General features: G+C 34.1%; 2 protein-coding genes across 2 annotated transcripts in view; one reads left to right on the top strand and one right to left on the bottom strand.

The window, feature by feature from the left end:
- LOC139973407 (uncharacterized) overlaps window positions 1–26,838 on the bottom strand; it is a 316,080-nt gene that overhangs the window by 181,627 nt on the left and 107,615 nt on the right. The window lies entirely within an intron of this gene.
- Window positions 3,844–15,006, top strand: LOC139973416 (zonadhesin-like). The gene is made up of 7 exons (XM_071980099.1): window positions 3,844–4,078; window positions 10,173–11,949; window positions 12,309–12,517; window positions 13,010–13,219; window positions 13,810–14,019; window positions 14,271–14,570; window positions 14,905–15,006. The coding sequence occupies exons 3-7, from the start codon at window positions 12,443–12,445 to the stop codon at window positions 14,941–14,943; spliced, it is 834 nt and encodes a 277-aa protein (XP_071836200.1). The 5' UTR covers window positions 3,844–4,078; window positions 10,173–11,949; window positions 12,309–12,442; the 3' UTR covers window positions 14,944–15,006.

Genomic DNA, 26,838 nt, shown 5'->3' with positions numbered 1-26,838 from the left:
AATAACATTCCGACAACGAAGTATAATTGAATAAATGATTGAAGGAGAAGGACAAAGACAGAAAGGTGTGGAGTAAAAAGGGGGGGGGGGAAGAGAGCTGTGAGAAGAGGAGTGATGGTGGGTTGGAACAAAGGGAGGAGGTGGGACAGAAGAAAAGTTAGTCATGTCCTTCCTAATCTAATAACTCAACCAAGTGTTTTTTACTTCATATATGCAACAGAAGACCTCATGACTTTCAACACCAACCGTCAAATTTTTAAAACATTGTAAACATAAAATCTTATGTTTTTGCCCGATTGAGATTTATGTTGTATCTGGGGAATTGACCCGAAGTCGTTGCCATATACAATATAGTCCAGTCACTTTAACTGATGGACCTCAACTATGTAAAAGGGTTAGTTTAAACTTAAACTCAGAATAGATATACACCCTGGACTGATAATAATGTTTGCTAGAGGGCTACAACATACCAAATTAAAGTTTGATGTACAATTTTAATGTACCATTGTATCACTATAAGTGATAATAATTATCCAATAATCATGTTAAAATGTGCGTTTTCTTCATTGAAATAATATCACGTTTAAAAACTTTTATATAGGTAAATGAGTCTTTATGTCTAAAATTGTCAAATTTGTCAAAACTTCCTCATTTTATTGTTGAATATAATATTATCATAATATTTAATGAAGTGTAGGTTAAATAAAACACAATTTGATCCACTATGCACTCATTCTTAGTTTAATTATTAATTGTATTTCAATAATACACAACATTGAGGAATTATTATTTATGTCACACATAGACAGACTGGCCAAATTGCTTATTTTTTTGCGCTTATTTTCATATATAACGTCAGAGGTTTTGTGCTATTAAGTCTAACAATTAAGTATATGAACAATTTTTTAATAGTCCTATCAACTGAATAAGCTATAAAGCTGTAAATTGTATCAATGTGATTAGTTACACCAACATCCTATCAGATATTTTATTTAAATAGGACTATGTGACTTTTAATTGCTTTAATTAAAATTCTATGAAAGAGGTATTGAATCGCTTTAGTAAGTACTTACTGATTAACCTGCATTGGGTAAAACAAAAACTGCTGACAGAATATGAGACCTGTCTGCAGCTTAACGAAACAGCTATTTACTCAACTTACCACGATGAATCCGTATTAGCGATTAAAACTACCATTCCCACTCCCACGAACACGAACACGAACAAAGTAAGGTGGTTATATGGAAAATTATAATAATATATACAACTTTCCGACAATGTAATCTAAATTTAGATATGATTAAACAAAAAATATAGGATATTGCTAACATATAGGTGGAAAATAATGTCTGAATAATCGCGTATCAACTCCACAAATAAGTATTTCATAGAGTACATATTGTAAAGGTTGTCCCCAATCCATATACTTACCGGAATCGGGTAGAGGGGGCTCTTTCAAATATATTTTGTTTAGAACTTTAACAGAACCGATTTCCAGCATCCCATATTCCTAACGTATCCCAATTCCCACTCATCACTGTAAAACTTTATTATATATACAAAACATCTTTATTCACATATATGTGATTGGTAATTGACAAATATACATGAATATTTATTTTTATATACTAGAATCGATGAAAATCGATATGTCCGGTGACAGGAATTCGCAAGCAGTGTGGGACGCCGAATATGTTATTACCGAATTGCTACCAGTAATTCAAAGTGATCTTTGTTGTGTTGGAGTGTGGGACATAACATAAACATAAGCAGGTAGAAATATTCTCATCGTCTTTGGAATGGCATTTATTTATATTGATCGAAACAGTTGTCAGCAACAATAATGGTAAGGACTTTCATAGGCTACTCTGTACAGTAAAAATAAAAACACTTAGACGGAATGGGTGAAAATGGTAAAAAACACGAGAGAAATGTAATAATATTCCAACAATGAGTTATAATTAGCGAACTTTCTTAATATTAATAGAAATGTGTTTGAATACACGCTTATCGTTTATAATAAGTATGTTGTGATGGCTCTCCGATATGTCACAATGATTGTCATTGAGATTGTCTACTTCCTTGTTGTAATATGATAATTAGAGATGTGTTTGTATCATTTTGACCAGTCACCATGTACTATACAACCATCCATACCATGCAGTGTAAATCACGACACTATGATCCTCTGTCACCACGTTCTGAATACAATCCTGTAATCACAACTAGGTGATATACCTATACTAGGTTATATGAGGAAAGGGGTATGCAAATGAATTAACACAAGAAGTTAAACTCCGATTTCTTGGCACGGATAATAACGTCTGGCAATATGCCTTTGTATCATTGTAGTAAAGAATCCAGCCACGATTCTTCATCATTCAAGATGTATTTCCTTGTGATGTCATCATATCGAACACGTGGAACAGTGCTACGTGGCTCAATCACGTGAAATCATACGATTTATACGTCCACCAGCTTCCGTTAAGTATCGTAAGTTGCCAGCCACGTTGTGCAGCATATAGTAGCTTGTACATACCAGCAAGGAAAATAAAAGGCATTACCTTGTAAATGATTGTCTAACGTTAAAGCAGTTAAGGTACTTTTAAATCATAATACATATTATGGTGTCCATCAGTTTGCGTATGAAATGGGTAGTTCCTGGTTATGATCATTTAAAGTGAATCGCATCATTTCAACGGTTTACTGCATGAGTGAGATTGTAAAAAAATAATATAATAAAGTGTGAAAAAAAAGCCGATGCTCATTAATAGCACAGTAAGTACTAGTGCCACCTGTAACACATGTCACCGTGTTACGAACACAAAGTAAATATTAATGATGCACGGTTGTGGGACATGAAAAGTAGTAACATGTGTTACATGTGGCACTATTAGTTACTGTACTAGATATGTTTTTGAAGTAAAGTAGGTACTGTACCGTGTGATTCCAGTTCACAATATATAAACTACGCCAATTCGTCATTACGAGAACGAGGAAAGGACATGTTCCGGTAAACCCATAGGCTATCTGATAGCATAAAACGACTAGAATCGACTCCATTATCTAATGGCGTGTTTAAGAACTAACACCCAATGTTGACACATCAACTACTGTTATGTCCCACAACCGTGTATCAATAATTATGAGCAATTACTACTTTGTCTTCAAAACATGTGGTGAACAGTGGTTAATATACGAGCTTGAACTATCAGGTGGAAAAGCAATATTATTGTTGTTGTTTTAATCAAAATATTTATAATTTTTAACACTTCAGTAAATAAAAACAAAATCACATCTTTAAATCCAAATACTATATTCCTTGATAGGCCAGTATAAACTACTTTCCCTGTGATTCTCCAATATCCGAAAAGTGCTTTTTGATATCGATATCTCACTATTCCGAGCGATTTGGTGTTAAAATATCTGAATACGTTGAGAGCGTATTTTGCATGCATAATGTCTCATATCAGTACAAAGGTTAAAACGACGAACAAACACGGTTCTTAGTGTTTATCATTTGACTTCTATATTCGACTTAATATATGTTAATTCGTAAACATATGTGGTAAGCTTTAGATAATCAAAATAAGATAATTTAATCCAGTGATGGTCAAAATACTGATAATTTGACATTTATTGTGTGAGATCTAAACAACCATTCTTATCATTTTCTTGTGGTTGAATCGCGAGTTCTTAAAATCTAAATAACAATTCGAGATATAGGAGCTTCTAAGGAAACAAAGCACATATTTATCCTGTTATAATAATGACACTTACATAATATACAGATGTCGATATGTGACACACTAGATTGCATTACATAGATTATGGATCTTAAATGTGACCAACTGATAAATAACGTGGTGTAATTGGACATCCGTACGTATGAAGGTCCCTCCTTGGGTAAAGAATTCACGTTCATTACTTATGTCACTCTCAGAGAACGTCAGCAAGTATCTCCTTTATTTCGTGCATCCATTTTTCTCCGTTTCATTTTGGATCAATGGCAGAACTACGAAATAAATGTATTTTCGTCTTTGCGGTGTTGCTGCTTTTAAACTCAAATGGTTTTCGGGTAAGTCTCTAAAATATTAATAAACTGAAATTAATTTCTTCAGATTAAAATTGAATTGATTTGTTTTACTTGTATAATTTTTTTCACTGATTTACTATTGGTACTCAGTATTTCATTAACTTCAGATTAACAAATTCCTGTACTTATTTCTACATATAAAATATAACAAAGGTCTATCTGCGCTGACTTGTTGCTTCGAGTATTTGTAGAGAATATTACGATTGGTGAGCTATCGGCTCTATTCAACAATACATTTTATAGAAATTGAGATTTTTTTTTGGTAAATGTTGTGCGTTATCGAGCATTATTCTGAACACAATTATCTCTCTTTATTTCTTTATTCCATTTATTATCTTGCCCTTATAATTTCTACTGATAGCCCCACTATTCGTACTGTTCATTCTGTATCATTTGTTGATAACCAATTATGAATTACATCAGTTGATTTTTTGAGACTCAAACAAACACGTAAAAAAAACTCTACAACATAATTTTACTAGGCAGAACATATGTCTTTTCCATGTCTTTTTAGAGGCTAAACTATATAAAATCAACACGAATCTGTTTGGAGGAGAACTTTGAAACACACAAATACATATTCACATTGAAATGTCTCAATGTTATTTCTTAAATATATCTCAAATTCACACAATTCTGTTTTTAATACAACAAGTTTCTCGTACATATTGGGTGCAAAGCCTTAACGGTGTTGTTACGAGAGCATAAGGGTTTAAAAACCCTTAACTTTCCATTAACCGATGCTAATAAAAATAACGTTATGATTAACTTATGGACTAATCATTTGTTTATCAAAGAAAATATCGGAAGAAATTTAAAATGCAAATGCAAAAAGTAACAATTCCAGAAATCAACTTGAGATATCATTCCTTCAGGATGACAATTTCTTCCTTTAATTCATAAAATAATTCATATTTTCCGAATACAAAATTTACCTCTCCGTCAAAATGACTGTCCAACTTGTATTCTAAAATAAATAAAGTTCAGCTTTTGATTTTCTAAAAGAACAATATCCATACGGAAATGATAATTAAGCCTTTGAATAAGTTTAATATCTAACTTGCTATATTTATTACGCTATACCGATATGATCAATCTGTTGGATTTAGTATTCAAAAAATATTTCCTAATACACAGAAGTTTAATTTTGTCAAAAATACAATATTGATAGGTTCTTAGTGTAAACAAAAAAGAGCAGCTTTACGCAGCATAGCTGAAATGTTTTTTTTTTTCCAAAACGAGCTTATAAAACCTCAGTATTGTAACAGTTAACATTAGAGCAACCAAAGCACTTTTAAATTGGCTTTTTCACAAAAGTGTTAATATACTTAGTATTACAATATATAACTGATAACAACTTGGAAATTTGCTCGCTGGGCAAGTATTTGTAAAACATTACACAATAAACGCATTCACGTAAAACACTCTTCAATACAGGCAAGTACGTACAAATATATATTGATCAGTTTATCATGTAAATACCTCAGAGGAAATATAATGTATCTTAAAATGATCAACAACTATTTGCCAAACGTCCCCAAAACACCTTATATTTGATACAAGAAATTTGGCAACCAATATTTAAAATCCAAGTATCAACGTTTTATAATAGTATTATACTGAAAAGTGTTAAGGTAGCACTGTTTGTTCCCAATGTTTTGTTTTCCCTCTGGCGGTCATCGCGTCGTATTACACATGCATCTGTTATAAATGTAGTTGATTCGGTCATGTGCGTTAATCTTAGGAATGATTTTGAAAGCATGTCAATATAATAATATCATAATAATCATCTACTAAATGTAAATATTTAAACAGTCGACATGTTTGTAAGAATTTTGCACGAAACGCTGCTTTAAGAATAAAAATAAAGTACGAAAATTATAAACTAAATGTTATGAAAAGTTATAGGAAAAAAGTATTATAAAAAAAATCAATGTGAAAAGTTGTTACTTTTGAAATTTTGCCTGTAGTTTCAGAAAGAGCGTCTACTAACCGACAATAACAAACAAATTCATGCTAAGAAAAGGAAAATTGTACCAAACCAATATCAAGAAAAAGGAGAACAGTAAAAGAGGCTTGTTTATTAGCATTACTCAATCATCTCAGACAAAAACATAAATAAATACATATAGCGTCTCGCTGTGCATTTCCTTTGTAAAGTTCTAGATTTTGTTTTGAACAGAACAAAAATGTAGAAATGTTATAAATTATGATTTAGAGCCTTCTTCCCCGTTGTCGACAAGACAGGCTTGTAGCCATCATTTCCTCGTTTCTTCCTTGCAAAGTCTGTAATTAAAAATATTGAAAATGTTACCATACAACACGTGATCACGTGGACGAGAACCTTTTTTTTCAAATCGTGTTGTTTTTAGTGAGTCTAGACGAGGTTTATTGCCAAGAATTTTCAAAATGGATATAATTTTACAGAAACTCTAATATTTTTTTTTACAAGAAGCCTTAACGTTCTTGTAACGAGAGCATATTTGTTCGAAACCCTACATATGATCAATTATCCATTAACCTATGCTAAAAAAAATAACTTTATGATTATCTTGTGAACTTATCATTTGTTTATCAAAAAAAAATATCGTATGAAGTTTAAATCGCAAATTTATAAAACAAGTAACAATTTAAAGAACAACTTGCGAAGTTATTACCTTCACGATGCCAATTTGTTCTGTCAATTCATATTTTCCGAATACAAAATTGACCTTTCCGTCAAAATGACAGCCCAACTAGTACAAAAAAGAGATAAAGTTCTCCTATGAATTTTTATAAGAACAAATATGCATACGGAAATGATAAATACACTTTTGAATAAGTTTAATATCCAAATTGCTATATTTACCACGTTACACTGATATGATCAATAAGTTGGATTTAATATTCGAATGAAGCATTATTCCTAATCCAAAGACATTTGATATGTCAACATAAAGTATTGATAGGTTTTTCGTGTACAATAAAATGGCGCAATTTAGCTGAATATTTTTTTTCAAGCCGAGCTAAGAAAACCTCAGTATTGTAACAGTTTATGTGTGAAATATTTAACAATCAATGTTAAACTACAAAAACAGTTATTAATCGATTGACCATTAGAAGCATTCCAAGCACTTTTAAATTCTCGTTCACAAAAGTGTTAATATGTTAAGTATTACAAAATAAACCTGACAACAACTTGGAAATTTGCTCGCTGGGCAGGTATCTGTAAAACATAACACAATAAACGCTTTAATGTAAGACACTCTTCAATACAGGAACGTACGTAAGCATATCTATTGATCAGTACGTCATGCAAATACACAACAGGAAACAGAATGTATCTTAAAATGATCAACAATTATTTGCCAAATAAAAAATACACCTTATATTTGATACAGGTAATTTGGCAACCGATATTTGTAAGCCAAGTAACCCCGTTTTGTACTAGCTCAATACTGAAACATCGTCTCTAATAGTTTCATGCACAATTTGTTTTCGGGTAAAGGTAACACTGATTGTTCTCCAATGTCTTGTTTCCCTCTGGCGGTCATTGTATTGTATTACACATGCATCTGTTAATAATATGTTCGATTGGGTCATGAGCGTTTATCATAGGGATTAGGATTTTGACGCTATCAATGTAATAATCATCAACTAAATATAGTTATTCTAATAGCCAACATGTTTGTAACAAGTTTGCACGAAACGCCGCTTTAAAACTAAAAATAAAGTACGAAAATTATAACCTCAATGTTATGAAAAGTGACAAGAAATTGAGAATAAAGTATAATACAAAAAAGACAATGTGAAACGTTGTTAGTTTTGAAATTTTCTCTATAACATCAGGAAGATCATCGACTAACTTACAATAATAAAAAAAAATCATTCCAAGATTTTGTTTTTTAAATTGTACCAAACCAATGTCATAATAAAGGAGAATAGTAACAGAATTGTTTATTAACATTACTCAATCATCCCAGACACAACAATAAATAAAAGCGTATGCCTTCACGCTTTGCGTTTCCGTTGTAAATTTCCTGATTCTATTTTTTAAAAGAACAAAACTGTACAAAGGTTATAATTTATGATTCAGAGCTTTTTTTTTGCCACGTTGTCGACACGACAGGCTTATATCCATCATTTCCTCGTTTAATCCTTGCAAAATCTATAATTTAAAAAAATTGAAAATGATACCATACAACACGTGATCTCGTAACCAAGAACGGCTATTATTCAAAATCCTGTTGTTTTGAGGGAATCTAGATGATGTTGATTGTGAAGAATTTTCAAATGGATATAACTTTACAGAAACTCTATTAATTGTTTTACGAGAAGTCATATATGAAATGTGATGTGTCTGTTACCTATCATTTATTTCAAATTTAACATATATCGTTTATTTACACACTTATATTTAATCATAACTACTTTGACAAAAATATCCTTTTGAAGAAGAATTTGTGCACGAATCATTTCTTCCTTCAACGTAGTATCTTATTTGCTATCATAAAAGCTTTGCGCACAGGCGTCAAATGACAATTCTTTTTAAATCGAGAGAAAAAAATATGTATCGTTATGATATTATATGTTATCCTTGATTTAGGATACTTCAGAGAATTACGCCAAACAAAGGTCAAAACAAAATATCCATGCACGTTTGTTATACACAAGGATGCGTTTTCATGGGAGCTGGGTTCATGTGGATGTTCTGGGGCGTTCAAGAATTGTTTTCTGTCTAAATATAGATACAGTAAACGTTAACGTTGCGGAAAGAGCATCCGCTTTTGCTGATGTTTACACAGGGTAATCGAACCAGTTTGCGTTATGGATACGCTAACTTGTATTTTGCTATACATGAGGTTATTTTGATTGGGCGTGATTCGTCAATTTTAGCATTTCTCGTAAAAAGTTCGCAATCATTCCATCACATGTGTTGTAAAGATTTTCATCCTTTTTGTTTGTTTAGGTAATTAACTTTAGATAAGTTGAAAAAACAATAATCAGGATGTTCCCATTAAGTGTTAGGCTTTGCCCAAATATTTTCTACGGCGATCTTAAACTTGTTTTTTTTTTTATTTATAAAAATATAAATTGTTACTTTAACAATGTTTTTGTAGCTAACAAATAACTTTGCATAATTTAAAAACATCAATAGCTTTAATTATTGCATACGTTCTGAGTGCAATATTTCTAAATAGATCGACATATTTTCTATGATAAAGCAAAAAGTTGTAACAAAAAATGTCGTAAAACGTAAACGTGTTTTGTGATGTTGAAAAAAAAGATCAATTGTGTTGTTGTACTTGTCTAAGTCAATGAAGTGTCTTGCACGTATCGCAACAAACAATATTCTTCTTCAAAACCGATGATTTTTAAATTTGTATACGTTTTTGTTCCTCTTTTTTTGGACATATTTTCAAAACTTGGCTAATTTCACATTTTTGAGGCTAAATTTCACGTTGTCCCAGTGTACAAGTACCTCATTAGTATAATATATCCAGTTTCCCGCTATAGATAATTGTACTTAGCTTACTGTACGAACAGCACTAGGAGATCAAAGTTTTCGGATCATGAATTTTCTTCATTTCTTTTCAAGAAGAACGGAATAAATTGTCTCATTGTGAAAAAAAAAAGTAATGAGAATAAGACGTATTCGAAGACATGCAAACATACATATAATCATATTTTCAAACATTAAAGTTATTCAATAAAAACTACTTTTAATCTTAGCTTTAATAATAATTATAAGCAGTAAAATAAATGTTAAATAAATATTAAGATTTTGAAACATTTTATTACTGCTTAATTTTTTTGGCCATTCTTATCACCTTTTTCTATTAAAATTTACAAGTTGGAAATTGTTCATTTATTTGAATAAAAAGCGAAATCAAATTTATTTTAATGAGCTATAAGATTCTGTTCTATATATTTAAACTTAAAATGATAGAATATGTTAAAGTAAAGGTGTCATAGATATGCATATGTCCTGTATTTTGTGATACATTGACCTTCGTACAACATTCTTAACTCAATATTGTTTCTTTAGAATGTACTTTACTTAATTTTACATTCCCTTTAATTTTTGTTACTTCAGATATCTTCAAGCACAAGAGTCAACGATTCAAGTAAGTTTTTTTTTTCTGTAAGGGTGACGATTAATATAAACTACCGAAAACTAACCAATCAACAGAAATTTGTTTTCTAAATAATAGTTCAGAAAAAGTTTAATTTAGAAAGGAACCATGAAGATGTACTTCATATGTGGGACTTTCTCCTATTTTAATTTGTAAGATAAATAATGATTTAAAATTATCAATAATGTCCTTGTACTAAAGTAGTACAGTAAAGTACATTGTATTAAAGTAGCTTTAGCGCTGATTGAGGTTAATTGTAGATTCTCAGCGATAATAAATCTGAAAGAATTACAAGTCATTAGTCAATTCATATTTCCAGAATAAAGATAGTTCCGATTATATTTATCCATACTTGTTAGTAGTTTGGGCAAAGTAAGTTGGCCCGACGATTCGATCGTAACAGGATCTTCTTCAGAAGATAAATGGCAAGTAACAGTAACAGAAGGGACAAAACACGCACTTTGTTGAGACATTGCATACGTTAGGCTCGTTCAATAATTAGGCAGTTTCAAATCTCAGTTACTGCTGATAAACGTTAGATTGTTTTAAGGTTAAAATAGGGACAAATCATACCCTCGTGTCAAGGAAAGCTATCACTGATCATGTTTGCTTCTTTGACCATTTCGCCACAGAGTCACGGTATTTTTTTGCGTTAGATTTTCATTTCATATAAAATATTCTAGCAGAAATTAGCCTCCATGAATATTGGCCGAAATGATTGAATACCTTAAGTTATGGTTTATAAGTAGTTACTACGTATATTTTACAGTGTAACTTAAACAAAGCTGTTGCAAATTAGCTATCATATTTATGTTGGAAGAATTTGCTAATATGGAGCTGATTCTGCAACATATGTACGTGTTGTTCTGATCTTCTTTTAAACATTATTCCCGTTGCTAGACTTGCAGTATTTTCTATTCCAAACTCCGGAGTATCCAAGGGATTGTCAGGAAGTACTTAACCAATGCTCTTCCACCAACGCCAAATCCGGTGTATACCTGATTAAACCTGACCAGTATCCGGAACCATTTCAGACATATTGTGATCATAACACTACATCTGGAGGTTGGACAGTACGTACTGTATTTCAAGACGTGAACACTTACAATATCAGAGTTACTCTCCAATATACACTTTGTAAAAAACATTGGAATTGTCAGTACATTTTAGTTGTAGAGTATGTTGGATGATATACCTTGTACAATGTATGGGTATTTGAAGCCTAATATTGAACACAAAACTACCCAGAGTAAATAAGTTGACTTTTAATACGATTAGAAAACTAATTGTATGTGCACACCTATGATAGTGATATAGATATGTATACAGATAACATATAACGCAACATCACAAATATGTTCTATCCTATTCGTACTTATTGATGTGAGCCCAACGTTTTGGCTATAAGGTTTAGATCATAGGGATAATGAAATGTATCCGTTAGTTGTCTACCGATATTTTTAATTCTTCAGGTCATACAACGACGTGTTGATGGATCCATCGGTTTTAATCGAACCTGGGATGAATACAAAAACAGTATTGGTTTCTTAGACAGTGAATTTCTGATTGGTAATGAAAAGTTAGCTCACTTGATCAATCAAAAGAATTACCAGCTGCGCATCGAGCTAGAGAATTATTCAGGCCAGTCATATTCCTTGACATACGACAACTTTCGCATTGCCGATGAATGGGGGAATTATTCTATAACAAGTCTTACTAATGTAGAAGGAATAACAGGTTAGACATTTATAAATTATTTTCTCCATATCTTTGTACTCAAAACGGATATTGAAGCATATTAAAGAAAGGTTTCAATGGAAGAAATGAATATCGTAGACAACTGTATTTATTGATGCCCATAGTCGAATACTTGAAAATGTAATATTATTTTGTATATGTGACATTAATGAGTATAAGTTAAATGAGTCTAAACAATAACAAATCCGGCTCCCATTTGATCCTATGTTAACAATCAGCAATTGTTCCGAGCGGCCAGAGCATGACGATGGTAACAAGATTCGATAATAAAGTTATGTAATAAAAGTGAGTTAACACTTCAAGCTAGGATTAAATTTTGGTGGTTTCAATTTTACCAGATTTACCCATTAACTGGTGCTTATCCAACAAGGATAATTATGATAATACATGTGAAAAGACTTGTGAGAATCCGAATGATTGTGTCATACCGGATCCAGCGGAACCAGAGAGATGTCTTTGTCCAGAAAACCACATGATTTTTGGAGATAACTGCATACCTCAAGGGCAATGTGGCTGTTACGTCCGAGGGGAAGGCGTCGTATTAGCAGTAAGTTTATTTGATGCCGTTCACAAGTCTTAATATATACCATGAAAAGTGCACTATAACTTAAAATCTTGGATTGCAATTGATTGACCTTACTCTTTATTATATCTGTTATTAATTCTCAATATTATTGTTGATATTGATTATCCCCATATTTCGGTTGTACATGTTCTTGCAAAAGTCTTGTAATTGAGACCTAGCAAAATAAGGCATCCAAAGCAATTGCATCCAGAATGATGAACTTTACCTAAGATATATATAACGCTCATGACCATTTGATAGTAGAAGTTCAGTTTTATTCAAACAGCGTTATCAAGCGTGGTACCAAATAAACATTGATTTTACTTTCACTGGAATAAACCGTTTAACATTTATCATTTCCAGGAGAGTGAAACTAAAACGTTAATTATGACTGTGGAACTTGTCGATTATCGTAATTCATTTACACAATACACTTACAGATTTATTTTTTCCCCACTGAATATCTTATATTAGGAAGGCGAGTTTTACATCAATTCAAGATGTACACGAAGATCAACTTGTAGCAACAACCAGATTATAGAGGCGAGTTACCAGTGTAGTGATCACGCAACCTGTGATGAGAGGAACGGTGTCCGTAAATGTTACTGTAATCAAAACTACCAAGGGGACGGAGTCACGTGCACCCACAACTGCTTCGTTGCTGCCAAAAGAAGTGTTTTAAGGGTCAGTACGATTCTTTTAGGACATTTTAAAATGCTTAGCTCTTAATTCATTGTTCATATTATTTCACGCAAACCTTTACTATTTAAACTTGTCAAATATCGCATTACATTTAAAGATAACCGTGTGGCGAGCGCATTGTATTTAGGCAGGGACCTTGGACCCCATTTCATTCGACAGGCCAGGCAAAAGTGTCAGTCAAGGGATGTTTTACATTTAATCGGGAAGCATAATATCACTTCTACGGTTGTGCATTCCCTTATAAACCTTAAACAACATTATTGGGTACTGCTTACCTAAATAGTGCGTTTCAAACGTATTGTAATTGAGCTTTTAGTGGCAATAAACTTTCACGGAATGCAACATTTGACAGCTACTTTAAAAAAAAAATAAACAAAAATCGTTAATCCGTAGACCCCAACATCGGTGTTGGCTGCAAAGACCGCATTAAGCCTTATTAAGACTTGATACCTTTTGCCATTAAAAAAAATATGGCCAGCCATTCTTGCAATGCTGTACATTTCACTGTGACAACCGCAAATCCAAAATTAATTTATTATTATATTTTTTTCCCACTGAATATCTTATATTAGGAAGGCGAGTTTTACATCAATCCAAAATGTACACGAAGATCAACTTGTAGCAACAACCATATTATAGAGGCGAATTACCAGTGTAGTGATCACGCAACCTGTGCTGAGAGGAACGGTGTCCGCAAATGCTACTGCAATCCAAACTACGAAGGGGACGGAGTGACTTGCACACACAACTGCTTCTTTGCTGCCAAAGGAAGTGTTTTAAGGGTCAGTACGATTCTTTTAGGGTATCTTAAAATTATTTGCCTGTAATTCAATTTAGACCTAGCAAAAATACATAGATATGGCAACGCAATTATGATACATAGAGAACGATGTACGTTGCCTAATATATTTAAAACGCTCATGACCGTATATTAGTTTTAATCCAGTGTGTCATCAAAAGTCGTTAAAAATGTAACAAATTAACATATATTTTACTATCTTTGGAATATGTCGTCTAACATTTATCTTTCCAGGAAGGTGAATCATACATTAATTCTGAATGTTCCCTACGAATAACCTGCAACAGTAACGTACTTACAAGTGAGAGTTACAGTTGTAGCGCAGACGCAACCTGCGAGGAGCGGAATGATGTCCGTAGATGTTACTGTAACGAATGGTTTGAAGGCGATGGTCTTACATGTACCCGCAGTGGACCGATAGATTGTTCTGATCTGTACGCAGCAAATAGAACAAATAACGGAGCATATACCATTTATCCCGCTGAAAGCTCTGGTTTTGAAGTATATTGTGAAATGTCTAGTGGTGGCTGGACAGTAAGTTTTAACTATTGAAAAAACAGAATTTTACCATGTTTAATTTTAATTTTCTCATATAACATGAGCTCCCTCACTAACATTTTAATTAAATAATTCAATTATTTGATTAAATTGATCCATCTTCCTATCGATTTAATCTCATCGAATATTGACCTTCAACAGTTAATTTTTCTAACTTATTGTAGTACAAATGAGATATTTCATATATTACTCACATCAAATCGATAAACTTTTAGATGCTCATTCTAGATTTTGCAACGACGTACAAGTCGCTCCGTCAACTTTTATCGAAACTGGAATGAGTACAAACACGGTTTTGGAATTCCCACAGGAGACCACTGGATTGGCAACGACAAAATATACAGTTTGACAAAACAAACAGACATAAACTTCTAATAGAAAAGACAAACAGGGAAGGATCAACATACCACAGCCGTTATTCATCTTTCAGAATCAGTAACGAGGGAGACAGATACCACTTGGGTGGCTACAATGGAAATGCTGGTATGTATTGTGCTAAATGTCAATCATACGCAGTCAATCATACGCAATCATACGCAATCATAAATGTCAATCATACGCATACGTAATCGCACGCAGTTATTATATAATATTATTATAACATAACTACCTGTAGTCGTAATCACAGTCTTGGATTTGTAGTCGTACATATACTCAAGTCATATTATAAATCTAGTGTATGTACTAATTTAGAACTGTATTAAACGTCGAGCTTAGATTCCCGTGCGCATTGCTCATTATACATTGTTTTGCACTTTAGCACGTGTTGGTGAAAGTATATATGCTTGTAACATCATAACATATCATATTAACCACTCTTATATAGTTAGTAGCGTCTGCTTGCTCGCAATTTTACCCAGACCTTGTCGAGCTTAAAACGTAAAGGAATAATAACCAGTCTAGAAATCTAATGATTGCTACATCATTTCAGCTTACTTTGTAATTGAAATATGTTATTAAAGTGTAAATTCAATTATTCTTTTTTAAGAACGACTTTATCATTTCCAAACAAAGAAAATTAAGTTTCATTTAACCATGAAATATTTGTTCATTACATTGATTGAGAGGCAATGATATTGCAATAATAACATCAAAAGTATCAAATAATTCGGACATTTTTTAAAGAGATCAGTCGAGACGAATTGTATGTGTTACATTCTTAAAGAGCATTACTTGCCGTATTTCTTATCGTTAGAAATGTATAATCATATTGTAAACTATTAGCTCGTCGATATCAAATGGAAGAAATCCGTCAGTATGAAATTTAAGACGTTATCACGAGAAAAGATGATGACATGAATGATACAACCAAACACTTTATTATCTTCCCTTTTATTTGAGCACCTAGCATACATTGAACAGTCAAAACTATACATTTTACAAAATGCCGAAAGTGAAAACTTCAAAAAATGCACCGATTACATTTCTGCTAATCTGTCACTCACTACTATATTATTAATTAATATTTGTCAAAGGAAACGAAACAATGATATAAATACAATACTGACATTGAGAAAAATATTGTTATAATTAACGATGTTCTCAAATGAGGTCCCAGACGAATTTACAGAATTGGAATCGTTCCAATAAAAATTCGCAAACTTGACTCCTTTGTTCAATATTGTAAACTCCCTTACGATAATTTAGCACTCGTATATGAAACCTCAACAATATAACGTAAGCCCAACTTAAACGAACAAAATAACAAACGCAATTATAACCTACAACTATAGCAAACGAACCTAAAGTGACTTAATAGTGTCCAGTATATATAAAAGGAAAAAACTTCGTATTTTACAAGAAAATACCTTCATTCAGTATTTGCTAATTTCCTTCCAGGTAACAATGCTATGGGAGCAAATTCAGGGTATCGATTTAGTACGCACGATCAAGACAACGATGGATCGAGTACCTTCGACTGTGCAGAAAAACACCAAGGTGGCTGGTGGTATGCATACGATAGAAGCACGGGCTCTTTCAACCACTGCTACTCCTTCAGCAACCGCGTAGCTACAGGTGGATACGAGTACTCTGACTGTTATTGTTATTATTTTCAATATTATTGTCTGCATAATTATTGCTTTTGTCATAAATACGATTATCACCGTGAACATAAATGCACAAATTGTGATAGCTGTAGTGGTAATTACCCTTATAAATGCTGCCGAAACAAAAACCAGGCCTATGCGACAACTTTCTATTCATGTGGCTACTCCAATCTGAATGGTGACTACTCGTACAACGATAACCGCGGTATCTTCTGGACGAATCTTCAGGGTTCTGATTGCGGTATAACAGCAACAACAATGAAAATACGGCCAAGTCAATGATCAAAGTAGTGGATTTGAAGTCTTCAAGGTCACAAGAACAGGAAACGGTTGGCGATATAATAACATATATTAAACAAGGAAGTACATATCGAAGCTAGTGGAAGTTTGCATATTTAAAGGATGGAAGTGAAGGAAAGAGACACTAGTTAGCCAAAGCAATACTATGTAATGGGTCAAACTATCAAACGACGGTAAAACAATTTAAGAGGGGTACAACAATCACAGGAAACTCGATGGCATTCGATAATTTGTCCAGAGTTTTCAAAAATGGTATTGAATTCGATTTTTCTTAAATGTTATTAGTATTGATGTCACTGAGAATACTAAGAAGTGATGCAAATAAAATATATTAAAAAAATACATCAGTATACTGACCAGTAATATTCCTTTCCAAAAGTTGCGATTATATTGAATAAACACAAGTGACAATGTTATGACATCGTCTAACTATGAACGATATCTTATACGTTTCGATTTACTTTCTGGGTTGTTTATGTAATATGTTTGAGAGAACAGTTCTACTGCCAGAGTAAAACGCACTAGTTCATGCAGAAAGAACACAACCAACCGAAATCACCAGAATATGTGCCCTCTTATTCATGAATCAATATCCTTATATTGACACAATTAGATGATACATTTGCTTTCGATAATGAAAGAAGCGTTTATATGCACACGAAGTTGATCATATATAACCAGGGTTCTGGGAGACTCCTTTAATAAGATATTTGCCAAAGGTATGTATTCAACGAGACTCACTCACTTTCCAGTAATCTGCAAATCTTTCTTTCTATCCCACTCATCTCCATGGAAGAATATGATGTAGTGCTTGTTCATTTGGTCATCTGCTTGATTGTCCCGACTAAAGAAATGATCGTTCTCCGAATTCCTAGTTAAGTGCGATATACCACCTGCAGGCGCGTATCCAGGGGGGTGTTGGGGGCGCGTGCCCCCCTGGTAAGAAAAATAGGAGAGAAAAAAAAGAGAAGAAAAAAGGGAAAAAAGAGAAGGAAGAGGAGGAAGGAGAGGAAGGAAGGGGAAAGAAAAAGAAGAATGAGAGAAAAAGGGGAATAAAAGCCAAGAAATCCCAAGAGCACTGTACTGTATGGATATCTTGCAATATCTAGTGATATCTAGGGATGAAAATCCCAAGATCTTCCCTATACTGAAGGCAGATAGAGAATCGAAGCCTTCAGTGTGTAATGAACTTGAAACTGTGCGTCTTTCGACATGAAAAGAATGTGGGGCAAAGTAGTGTAACTCCTATGGGCTCGGACCATGCTGAGCCGGTGGCCCCGACCAAAAGGGGGCCCCGCTATACTGATGCACAGAAAAAGGTCACCTATTTGGATAGGGAGGTCCCGTTTTACTGGGAAAGATAATCTCATGCAAGACTGATCTAGACAATAAACATATTTTCACGTGATACGGAATACGGGCATCATGATCATGGGCTCATTAGGTATTAATGTTTGTATCGAGCTAGTTGTGTTATTTATTATTATAATGAAAGCAAAGTATATAATTTAAAATCCAATTCCAGCCAATGTTGTACTGAGTAAAACATCGGGACATATGATTTTTTGAAAAATTCTAAAACAATAACCCAACACCCAACAGACTTGAAACTGCGTTCATTTGAAAAAGAAGGCAGGGATTTCATATAAATATAATAATAAAAGGTAAGACTAAAGATGCCTTCGGTGTATCTGGTAAGTAAAAAAGAACAGGAAATTAGGCTTAGATGGAGACAAGTTTCAGCCGAAATTAGGCCTATGCTTAGGTTTATTATTATTAGGCTATATTTGTACAGTAGTCTCCATTATACTCCATACAGCAGGGGGGGGGGGCACTTGCCCGCCCCCTCCTGGAAAATCAAAAATTAAAAAAAAACAAGTTAAGCATTTGACATTTTCAATGATTTCCCCCAACCAACAGTTCTCTAGTTATGTTCATTGCATACGGACCCATAATGAACTACTGAAATGATTGGAAGTCAAAATCCTAAGACATGATATCTCAAAACAACCGATGTGTAAATGCAACTTGAACGGGAAGTGTCTTTTCCGACGATCTAGGCGTATTTTTTGGCGAAAGAAATCGACGTACGATCTGCGCCAACCGATGGTGGCGCTCCGCTTAGATAGTCTCAAGTGGTGTGTTACACCTATATGACCTACTGAGCCCCCTCCCCTTGTAAACATTTCAGCGGACTCCCTTGCTTGGACCTCCTGGTAGGGGGCCCTTTGGGCCAGGAGACCCTCCCCCAGGCTCATCGTTACGCGAACTTACGCCACTGGTAGAGCATTGCAAAATAAACAGATAATAGTTACTTATTTCAGTCTATTTCGATTATTCGCAAACAGTAGATATCACATCATATCAGTGAGCATGGAAATCGCGTTCCGGGATGAACAGCCTCCAAACTGTAGATGTGTATAGTGTTCGGTTTCGGAAATATCTGGTATTTCCTTCAACGAAGTTTTATAGTAGCCGTTATAAGAGGTTTCAATATTTGTACACCAATAAAGTAAATGTGTCTGAATTTTCGAAATTCCATAACCACCATTCTTCATCATACCTCCCTCTACTTGTGCAATTTTGACCGGTCTGTTAGGGGTTGAAGGAGGATTTTCTATATTGGTTGTCTATAGATGAAATTTTGTGCCACGTTATGGGTATGTTTTGAAGTGAATTTATTCACGAGAATTGTGAATTTTCAAATTCTGAACGAATAATGTGCTTAAAACCTTTATTGTGGGTCTTACGGGTATTGTGGGTCGCATGCAACGTAGAATCACCTACAAAATGCAATGATCCACAGGATATGCGATGAGGTCGACCATGATGTGTGACTGGTGACAATCTTCAAAAAGGTTATGGATGAAAAAAAAAATATTTTTGGGGAAAATTCTTGGTTCTCAGGAAAAAGTGTACATATTGTTGGTCATTTCAAGCCCGAGAAGTGCCATTTCCGGTGATCGGGGGGGGGGGGGGTATCAAAACCAGAAATTTTCTTGTACGCTGCGCCCACGGTGGTGGCGCTCCTCTTAGATAGTAATTCTCGCCTCCCCCCCGGGCTAGAAATTCCTGGATACGCCCCTGACCTTATCATCCCCACTAACCCCAGCACGTGTATAACGCGTACTGCTATGTTTGAAATATAACACATAAAAGTGATATTCCGACATGAATCCCCTTGAGACTTACAAATTCAAAGAAGAGTGTCATTTTCAAGAATTTCACAGAAATAGGAGGGCATAAGTGGGGAGGGGTGGGGCACGGGATGACAGTGGCCTATGTGTCCCGAATCCACATCCCTGGTATTCAATAACAGATAATGGAGTCTTGTTGATTATTCAAAGAACTTGCGTTGTTTTTCGTTAAGATGACAACAATAACAAACACGTTATTTTCAAAGTGACAAAAGGTACACTTTAATTTATGGAAAGTGGTCCTTCGTCGGCCCTTTTGTAAACATTAGATCCTTAGTTTTTTCTTTCACGTCACAGGAAATAAGTTGTCGCACTATTTGCGACCTTGCGGATAGTTCGTAAAGAGGGCAAAACCACAAGCCAGACGAGATGAGTAACATAAGAACACATGGAAATATCTAAATTACCTTGATATCGAAATGACATAACGAATAGAAAAATGTAAAACTGGCAAAACATTTTATTTACTGAAGTTTTGTTATCGCTTGCAAACCTTGGAATTTCCCTCTTCTACCATTTTCCTGAATATTTATTAAGTAATTTCCATATTGGAAGCATGGGAGTAAAACTTGAGATAAAATAAATCCAAACATTCAAAAATGAAAAGGAAACAAATGCGGTCTTTATAAATGTAAGAAGCAATTGTTAGAAAACATCAAATAAACAAAGTTTAAAGAGTGGAAAGATTATAACAAAGGCCCTAATGTCTATATTTTTCACTGACAGCAACCCATCCGCTCTTTCCAGCACCTACACCAGTGACAATATGACTCGGATATTTCTGAAATACCATAGCTATGTGTTCATTTATGGATGCCAATTACTACAACGAAAAGAAATAGATATTTGAAATGATCTATGGTTGCTTTTCCCTTAATATGTTCAAGCAATATCCAATAACCTTGAACAACTATTTTAAATGAAGAAAGAGATCAATAAACTGACGTATTATCCTCATCCATACCGTCAGAAAATTGCTGGTTCGCATTGACAGAATCGTTATCATTCACAAGTACTTGGTGATGTATATACATGTATAATGCTTCGGTAGTAATTCAACTTCAAATCGGCTGAAATATAGAGAGAGAGACTATGGATGCAACGCCTTCGCACCATTCAACTTCATGGACCTAACATTCTTTGTAAACATTAAACGTCGCCGGTGAACAGATAACTTGGAACCGTTACGCCCTAATTTTACGGATGATCGCTACGTCTTTTCCTGTATTCGGGATTAAATAGTATGTCCAGTGACAAAGGCAATCAGATCAGTCGTAGTGACTACGCCAAAGGTTACCCGTTATATGCCTTTGATATGACACCTGACCTTGCTAGCGGAGGCCACTTTAATTTCCGTTTAAGTGTAATGTGCGTCTTGAAATGCAATTTGAGTACGCCATGAGCAGAAGTGTGAGCGTGTTTGTATACTCTGAATATGACGTTGTGACAGTGTGGTTAAACCCGCAATGTTTCATAGACAATTAGACCTCTTTTCTGGAACCGTCATCAATACAAAACAATTAAATAAAAGAAGAACCGGGAAGTAATCGGGTGGCAATTTTCGTTAGAGTTGAGCAAATATTTTTTTTTTTACTCCTTTGGATGTCTTATTTCTCGCATTTCATATTGCCAGAATCATTTTAATAAGACGTGTGCGTGGTAATCAGGATTCAATTATTCGTAAGCTAAAATGACGGTAGCTCTCATGAGACAATTGCGTATATTGTCCTTTTCATAGTCGATACATTTTTTCTTTATAATTAAGGTGATATTTGAAAACGGATTCATTTCTCTCAAGATATCCGGAGGTACCAATATACGCCAATATAGAGGGTTGTTCATTGCTATGGGGAATACCAGCCAGCTGTTATGGAGCTGTCTGTGGTCCTCTCTAAAATCATTTTGTTGAGGGTCTCCCGGTCGGAATTGGAGGAAAATCTTGACCTATTTTACAAAAGTTGATTATTTTATACCATATCATGATATCAAATGGAACGATCAACGCATAAATGATTGGTTTTCCAAAACGAAATTATCATAGAGATATGATGTTAATAGAAAGATGATCATATCAAATATTTTCATGAGCTATATCACAATTTTTATTTAACTGGCAAAGAAAACGAGTAATATCACACATTACATCGTGTTATTTAAAAGCCCTAGAGACAAAATCCAAGTCTCAAATTTGGCAAAACAGATGCATCCAGAGCAAGTCAAATGTATGCAGGAAGAGTTTGCAGATGCTATCATGGAACCATACGGATATACCTATTCATCGATCTAAAGCATTATACGCCCACGGACTTTCGTCTTCGTACATGAACCGTGCCCGTGAAATGGTTTGTTTTATCAAAATGTTCCCCAAAAAGGCGAAAGGTTTTCCTACTACACGAGGACATCAAATTAATTACCAGTTTATGTGAATGCGCCGCCAATGTGGTAAAAAAAGGCAATGTACCGTTACCTTGCGTCCAGAAAGGTAACGGTCATGGTAAGAGAAACATCTAAGGGATTTTTCCATCAAACGCCTATCCAATAAAAAGCGCAAAGATGTATTAATTAAGAGAGGATGTTTTTATTTTAATTTTGATATCAAGTAGTAAATCCTACTCATCACTGTACAACATTATCAATATATGTACATAGGTGGCGTAAACGACACTCGAAAATGATAAGATCTTTTTTAACTTATATTTAATTGAAAATAGACAATTTCACATGAATATTCATTTAATAGCCTAGTTTTCAATAACAATAATGGTTAGGAACAGCATATGCTACTGTGTAACCGAAATAAATACATAGAAGAAGTGGAAAAGAAGGATGAAAAATACGAGAGAAAGGTAATAACGTTCCGACAACGAAGTATTATTGAATAAATGTTTGCGTTAATGTTGGCGAATTTATATGAAATATTGATGAACAGATATTTGAAGCAACTACTAGAGGGGACTCTTCTAATTAAACGTACTCATGTAGCCAAACTGTAAAGTGGATTATTAAGACCTATTTTTTTTTTTATTTGATCTCATGATTTTTCTAATAAATATAATTGATGAATGGAAACACGTAGTCCATACCATTTTTTAATTTTTACTCTTAACCCGTCGAAGGTGTTGATTTTTTTTTTTTTTCAAAAATTAACTTAAATGGTGGAGAGAACAAAACGTTGGTGCGGTGTGGTTTAAATTTATATGTTAACAGCCTAGGTTAAATATAACTCGGTCAGCATGCAACACTAGTTACGTCATTACAACACATTCAGGTACATAATGTAATGGTAAGATACAACAGACAAAAATAGAATAGTATATATAACACAAGAACATTGCATGTGTCTTGAAAAATGACCTAAGGTAGCTCTTTCGTTGTGATATTTTATAGTAAAAAAACACAACAACAATGAATGTTGAATATGTTTCAATAGCTATTGGGGTTTTTACGATATTCACCTTTAACATTTGATCAATCTTAAGCTACATTTGACGTTAATGCATTGTTTTAACAATCTAATAACTCAACCAAGTGTTTTTTTAATAATTATTCAATTATCGTGTTAAAATGTGCGTTTTCTTTCTTGAAATAATATCACGTTTAAACTTGTAAACTTGTTTATAGGTAAATGAGTCTTTTTGTCGAAAATTGTCAAATTTCCTTTTTTTATTGTTGTATCGGAGTATCATATTATCATAAAATTTAATGAAGTGTAGGTTAAATAAAACATAATTTGATCTACTATGCACTCAGTCTTAGTTTTACTATTAATTGTATTTCGATAATACACAACATTGAGGAATTATTATTTATGTCACATATAGACAAACGAACCAAGCTGCCGTTTTTTGCGTTTTGTTTTTCATGTATAACGTCAGAGGTTTTGTGCTATTAAGTCTAACAATTAAGTATATGAACAATATTTATAATAGTCCTATCAAAATCAATTTGATTAGTTACACCAACATATTATCATATATTTTATTTAAATAGGCCTATGTGACTATACGCTTTAACACTAATTCGAAAATTATATGTACGAAGTATGATATCGCTTTATTAAGTACTTATTGATTAACCCGCATTGGGTAGAAAAAAAAAACACTGGTGACAAAATATGAGACCTGTCTGCAGCTTAACGAAACAACTATTTACTAAACTTACCACGATTAATTCGTATTAGAGATTAAAACTACCACTCTCACGAACACGAACAAAGTAAGGTGGTTATCTGGAAAATTATAACAACATATACAATGTTCCAACAATGTATATGTATATGTATATGTTGTAAAGGATGTCCATCGATCCATATACCCACCGGAATCGAACAGAGGGGTCTCTTCCATTATTTTTTGTTTAGAACTCTAACAGAACCATTTCCAATATCCCATATTCCTAATGTATACCAATCCCACTCATCACTGTACAATTTTATTTTATATACAAAGGTGGCGTATACGACACTTGAAATCAAAACATCTTGATTCACTTATATGTGATTGGTAATTGACAAATATACATGAATATTGATTTTTATATCCTAGAATCGGTGAAAATCGATATGTCCGATGACAGCAATCGCTAGCAGTATGAGACGCCGAATATTGTATTACCAAATTGCTACCAGTTATTCGAAGTGGTGTTTGCTGTGTTAGAGGGTGGGACATAACACAAACATAAGCAGATAGAAATATTCTAAACGTCTTTGGAATTATATTTATTTGTATTGATCAAAGTTTTTTTTTTTCAGTAACAATAATGGTAAGGACTTGGTAAGGCTACTCTGTACTGTAAAAATGAACGCACTTACACGGAATGGGAGAAAATGGTGAAGAACACGAGAGAAATTTAATAATATTCCGACAATGAGTTATTATTGGCGAATATTCTTATATATTGCTAGAAATGTGTTTGAATAAGCGCTAATCATTTATAAATATTTGTTGCCACTTTACCAGAACCACTTTCAACACCCCTTATCCCCCACTTATCATTGCACGAGAGAAAGTTTATTACAACGAATACAACGTTCCGACAATGTAATCTAATTGAATAAATCATTAAATAAATGTTGACGGATATTGTTTCAATAATGGTGGAAAAATATGATTGAATTGTCGCTTAGCATATTACACAAATATATATTTCATAGAGTATATGATGAAAAGGTTCTCCCCCGATCCATTTACCCCGGGAATCGAATAGAGGGGGCTCTTCCTATCGACTTTTTTTGAGAACTTTAACAGAACTATGAAGAATGAAATTATAAATCAAATACTGGACTGACTTTAGTACTTGCAAATGTTCGTCCAATATCATTGAACTTCATCTGGCAACTGCAGAGGTGTAGATCCAAATATTGATGGATTGTTCATGTGACAGTCGACGGGGAATAACAGCTATTGATAGATTCCATGCATGAGAAAGTTGAAAACGCAGCCCCCCTCTTTTATTGAGGGAAGGTTGCTCCACGGGTTCCCAAATGGCTTCCCTAACTCCTCGTTCAAACCACCTCTCTTCACGATCTAGAATGACAACGTCTTTGGGATCAATTTGGTGCCCAGTTGTTTTGGCGTGTGTGTACACTGCTGAATCCGGTTGATAATCGCTTGAACTTGGGCGGCGATGCTGGTTAACACTGGCTTTTATAGACTGTTTCGTTTCACCAACATATGATTCAGGACAGTCTTGTTGTGCGCACTTAATCCCATAAACTAGATTAGATTGTTTGTCTCTGGGGGTCTTGTCCTTAACGTTGACAAGTTTGCCGCGTAGTTTGTTGGTCAGCTTGAATGCGGTGTTTATGCCAAAGAGCTTATACACGTTCTTTACTCTCTCAGAGACACCCAAACAGTAGGGGATGGTTATCAACGTTTTGGTTGTTGATTCAAAATCAGGGTTGGCGTTGGTAGAGCACTGGTTTGTATCTGGCTTTTGTTTTTTAGCCTTTTCAAATGCCCAGTTTGGATAACCGCACCTCTTTAGCGCTCCTTCAATGTGATCTTTCTCCGATGGAATGTCACTTTGATCACTGATGATTGTATCGGCACGGTAGTGGAGGGTGCGGATGACGCCAAGTTTATGGATAAGCGGGTGGTGCGACCCAAATTGCAGGTAGTGATCTGTGTGGGTCGGCTTGCGATACACCACCGTGTTAAGTTTGCGTTTAGGATTTATCTGAACAAGGCAATCCAGGAAAGCGAAGTTGTTGTTATGGCACTCTTCTTGCGTGAATTTGATGTTGGTGTTAATACTGTTGATGTGCATGAAAAAGTTATCTTGTTCGTCCTTACTGATGATAACAAAGGTGTCATCGACGAAACGGAGCCACAACTTCGGGGGTACACCTGGATAAGTGTTTAGAGCACGCTGTTCAAGCCATTCCATAACAAGATTGGCAATAATTGGAGAAGTGGGATTCCCTATAGAACAGCCATATAATTGTCTGTAAAACTGCCCATTGTTAACAACTTCTCATAAAACTGCTCATTGTTAACAACAAGTTTTCAACTTTCTCATGCATGGAATCTATCAATAGCTGTTATTCCCCGTCGACTGTCACATGAACAATCCATCAATATCGGATCTACACCTCTGCAGTTGCCAGATGAAGTTCAATGATATTGGACGAAAATTTGCAAGTACTAAAGGTCAGTCCAGTATTTGATTTATAATTTCATTCATTATACTACAACTGGA

The sequence above is a fragment of the Apostichopus japonicus genome, chromosome 9 (assembly GCF_037975245.1).
Source record: "Apostichopus japonicus isolate 1M-3 chromosome 9, ASM3797524v1, whole genome shotgun sequence".
NCBI lineage: Eukaryota > Metazoa > Echinodermata > Holothuroidea > Aspidochirotida > Stichopodidae > Apostichopus > Apostichopus japonicus.
This window is presented reverse-complemented; position numbering and strand designations above follow the sequence as displayed.

Bases quoted from the DNA above. Each gene is read 5' to 3' on its own strand.
- LOC139973416 (XM_071980099.1), top strand. From the start codon at position 12,443: ATGATTTTTGGAGATAACTGCATACCTCAAGGGCAATGTGGCTGTTAC. The intron at 12,518-13,009 runs GTAAGTTTATTT...ATCTTATATTAG, and splicing joins GGGAAGGCGTCGTATTAGCA to GAAGGCGAGTTTTACATCAA. The intron at 14,571-14,904 runs GTAAGTTTTAAC...GAATTCCCACAG, and splicing joins TGTCTAGTGGTGGCTGGACA to GAGACCACTGGATTGGCAAC.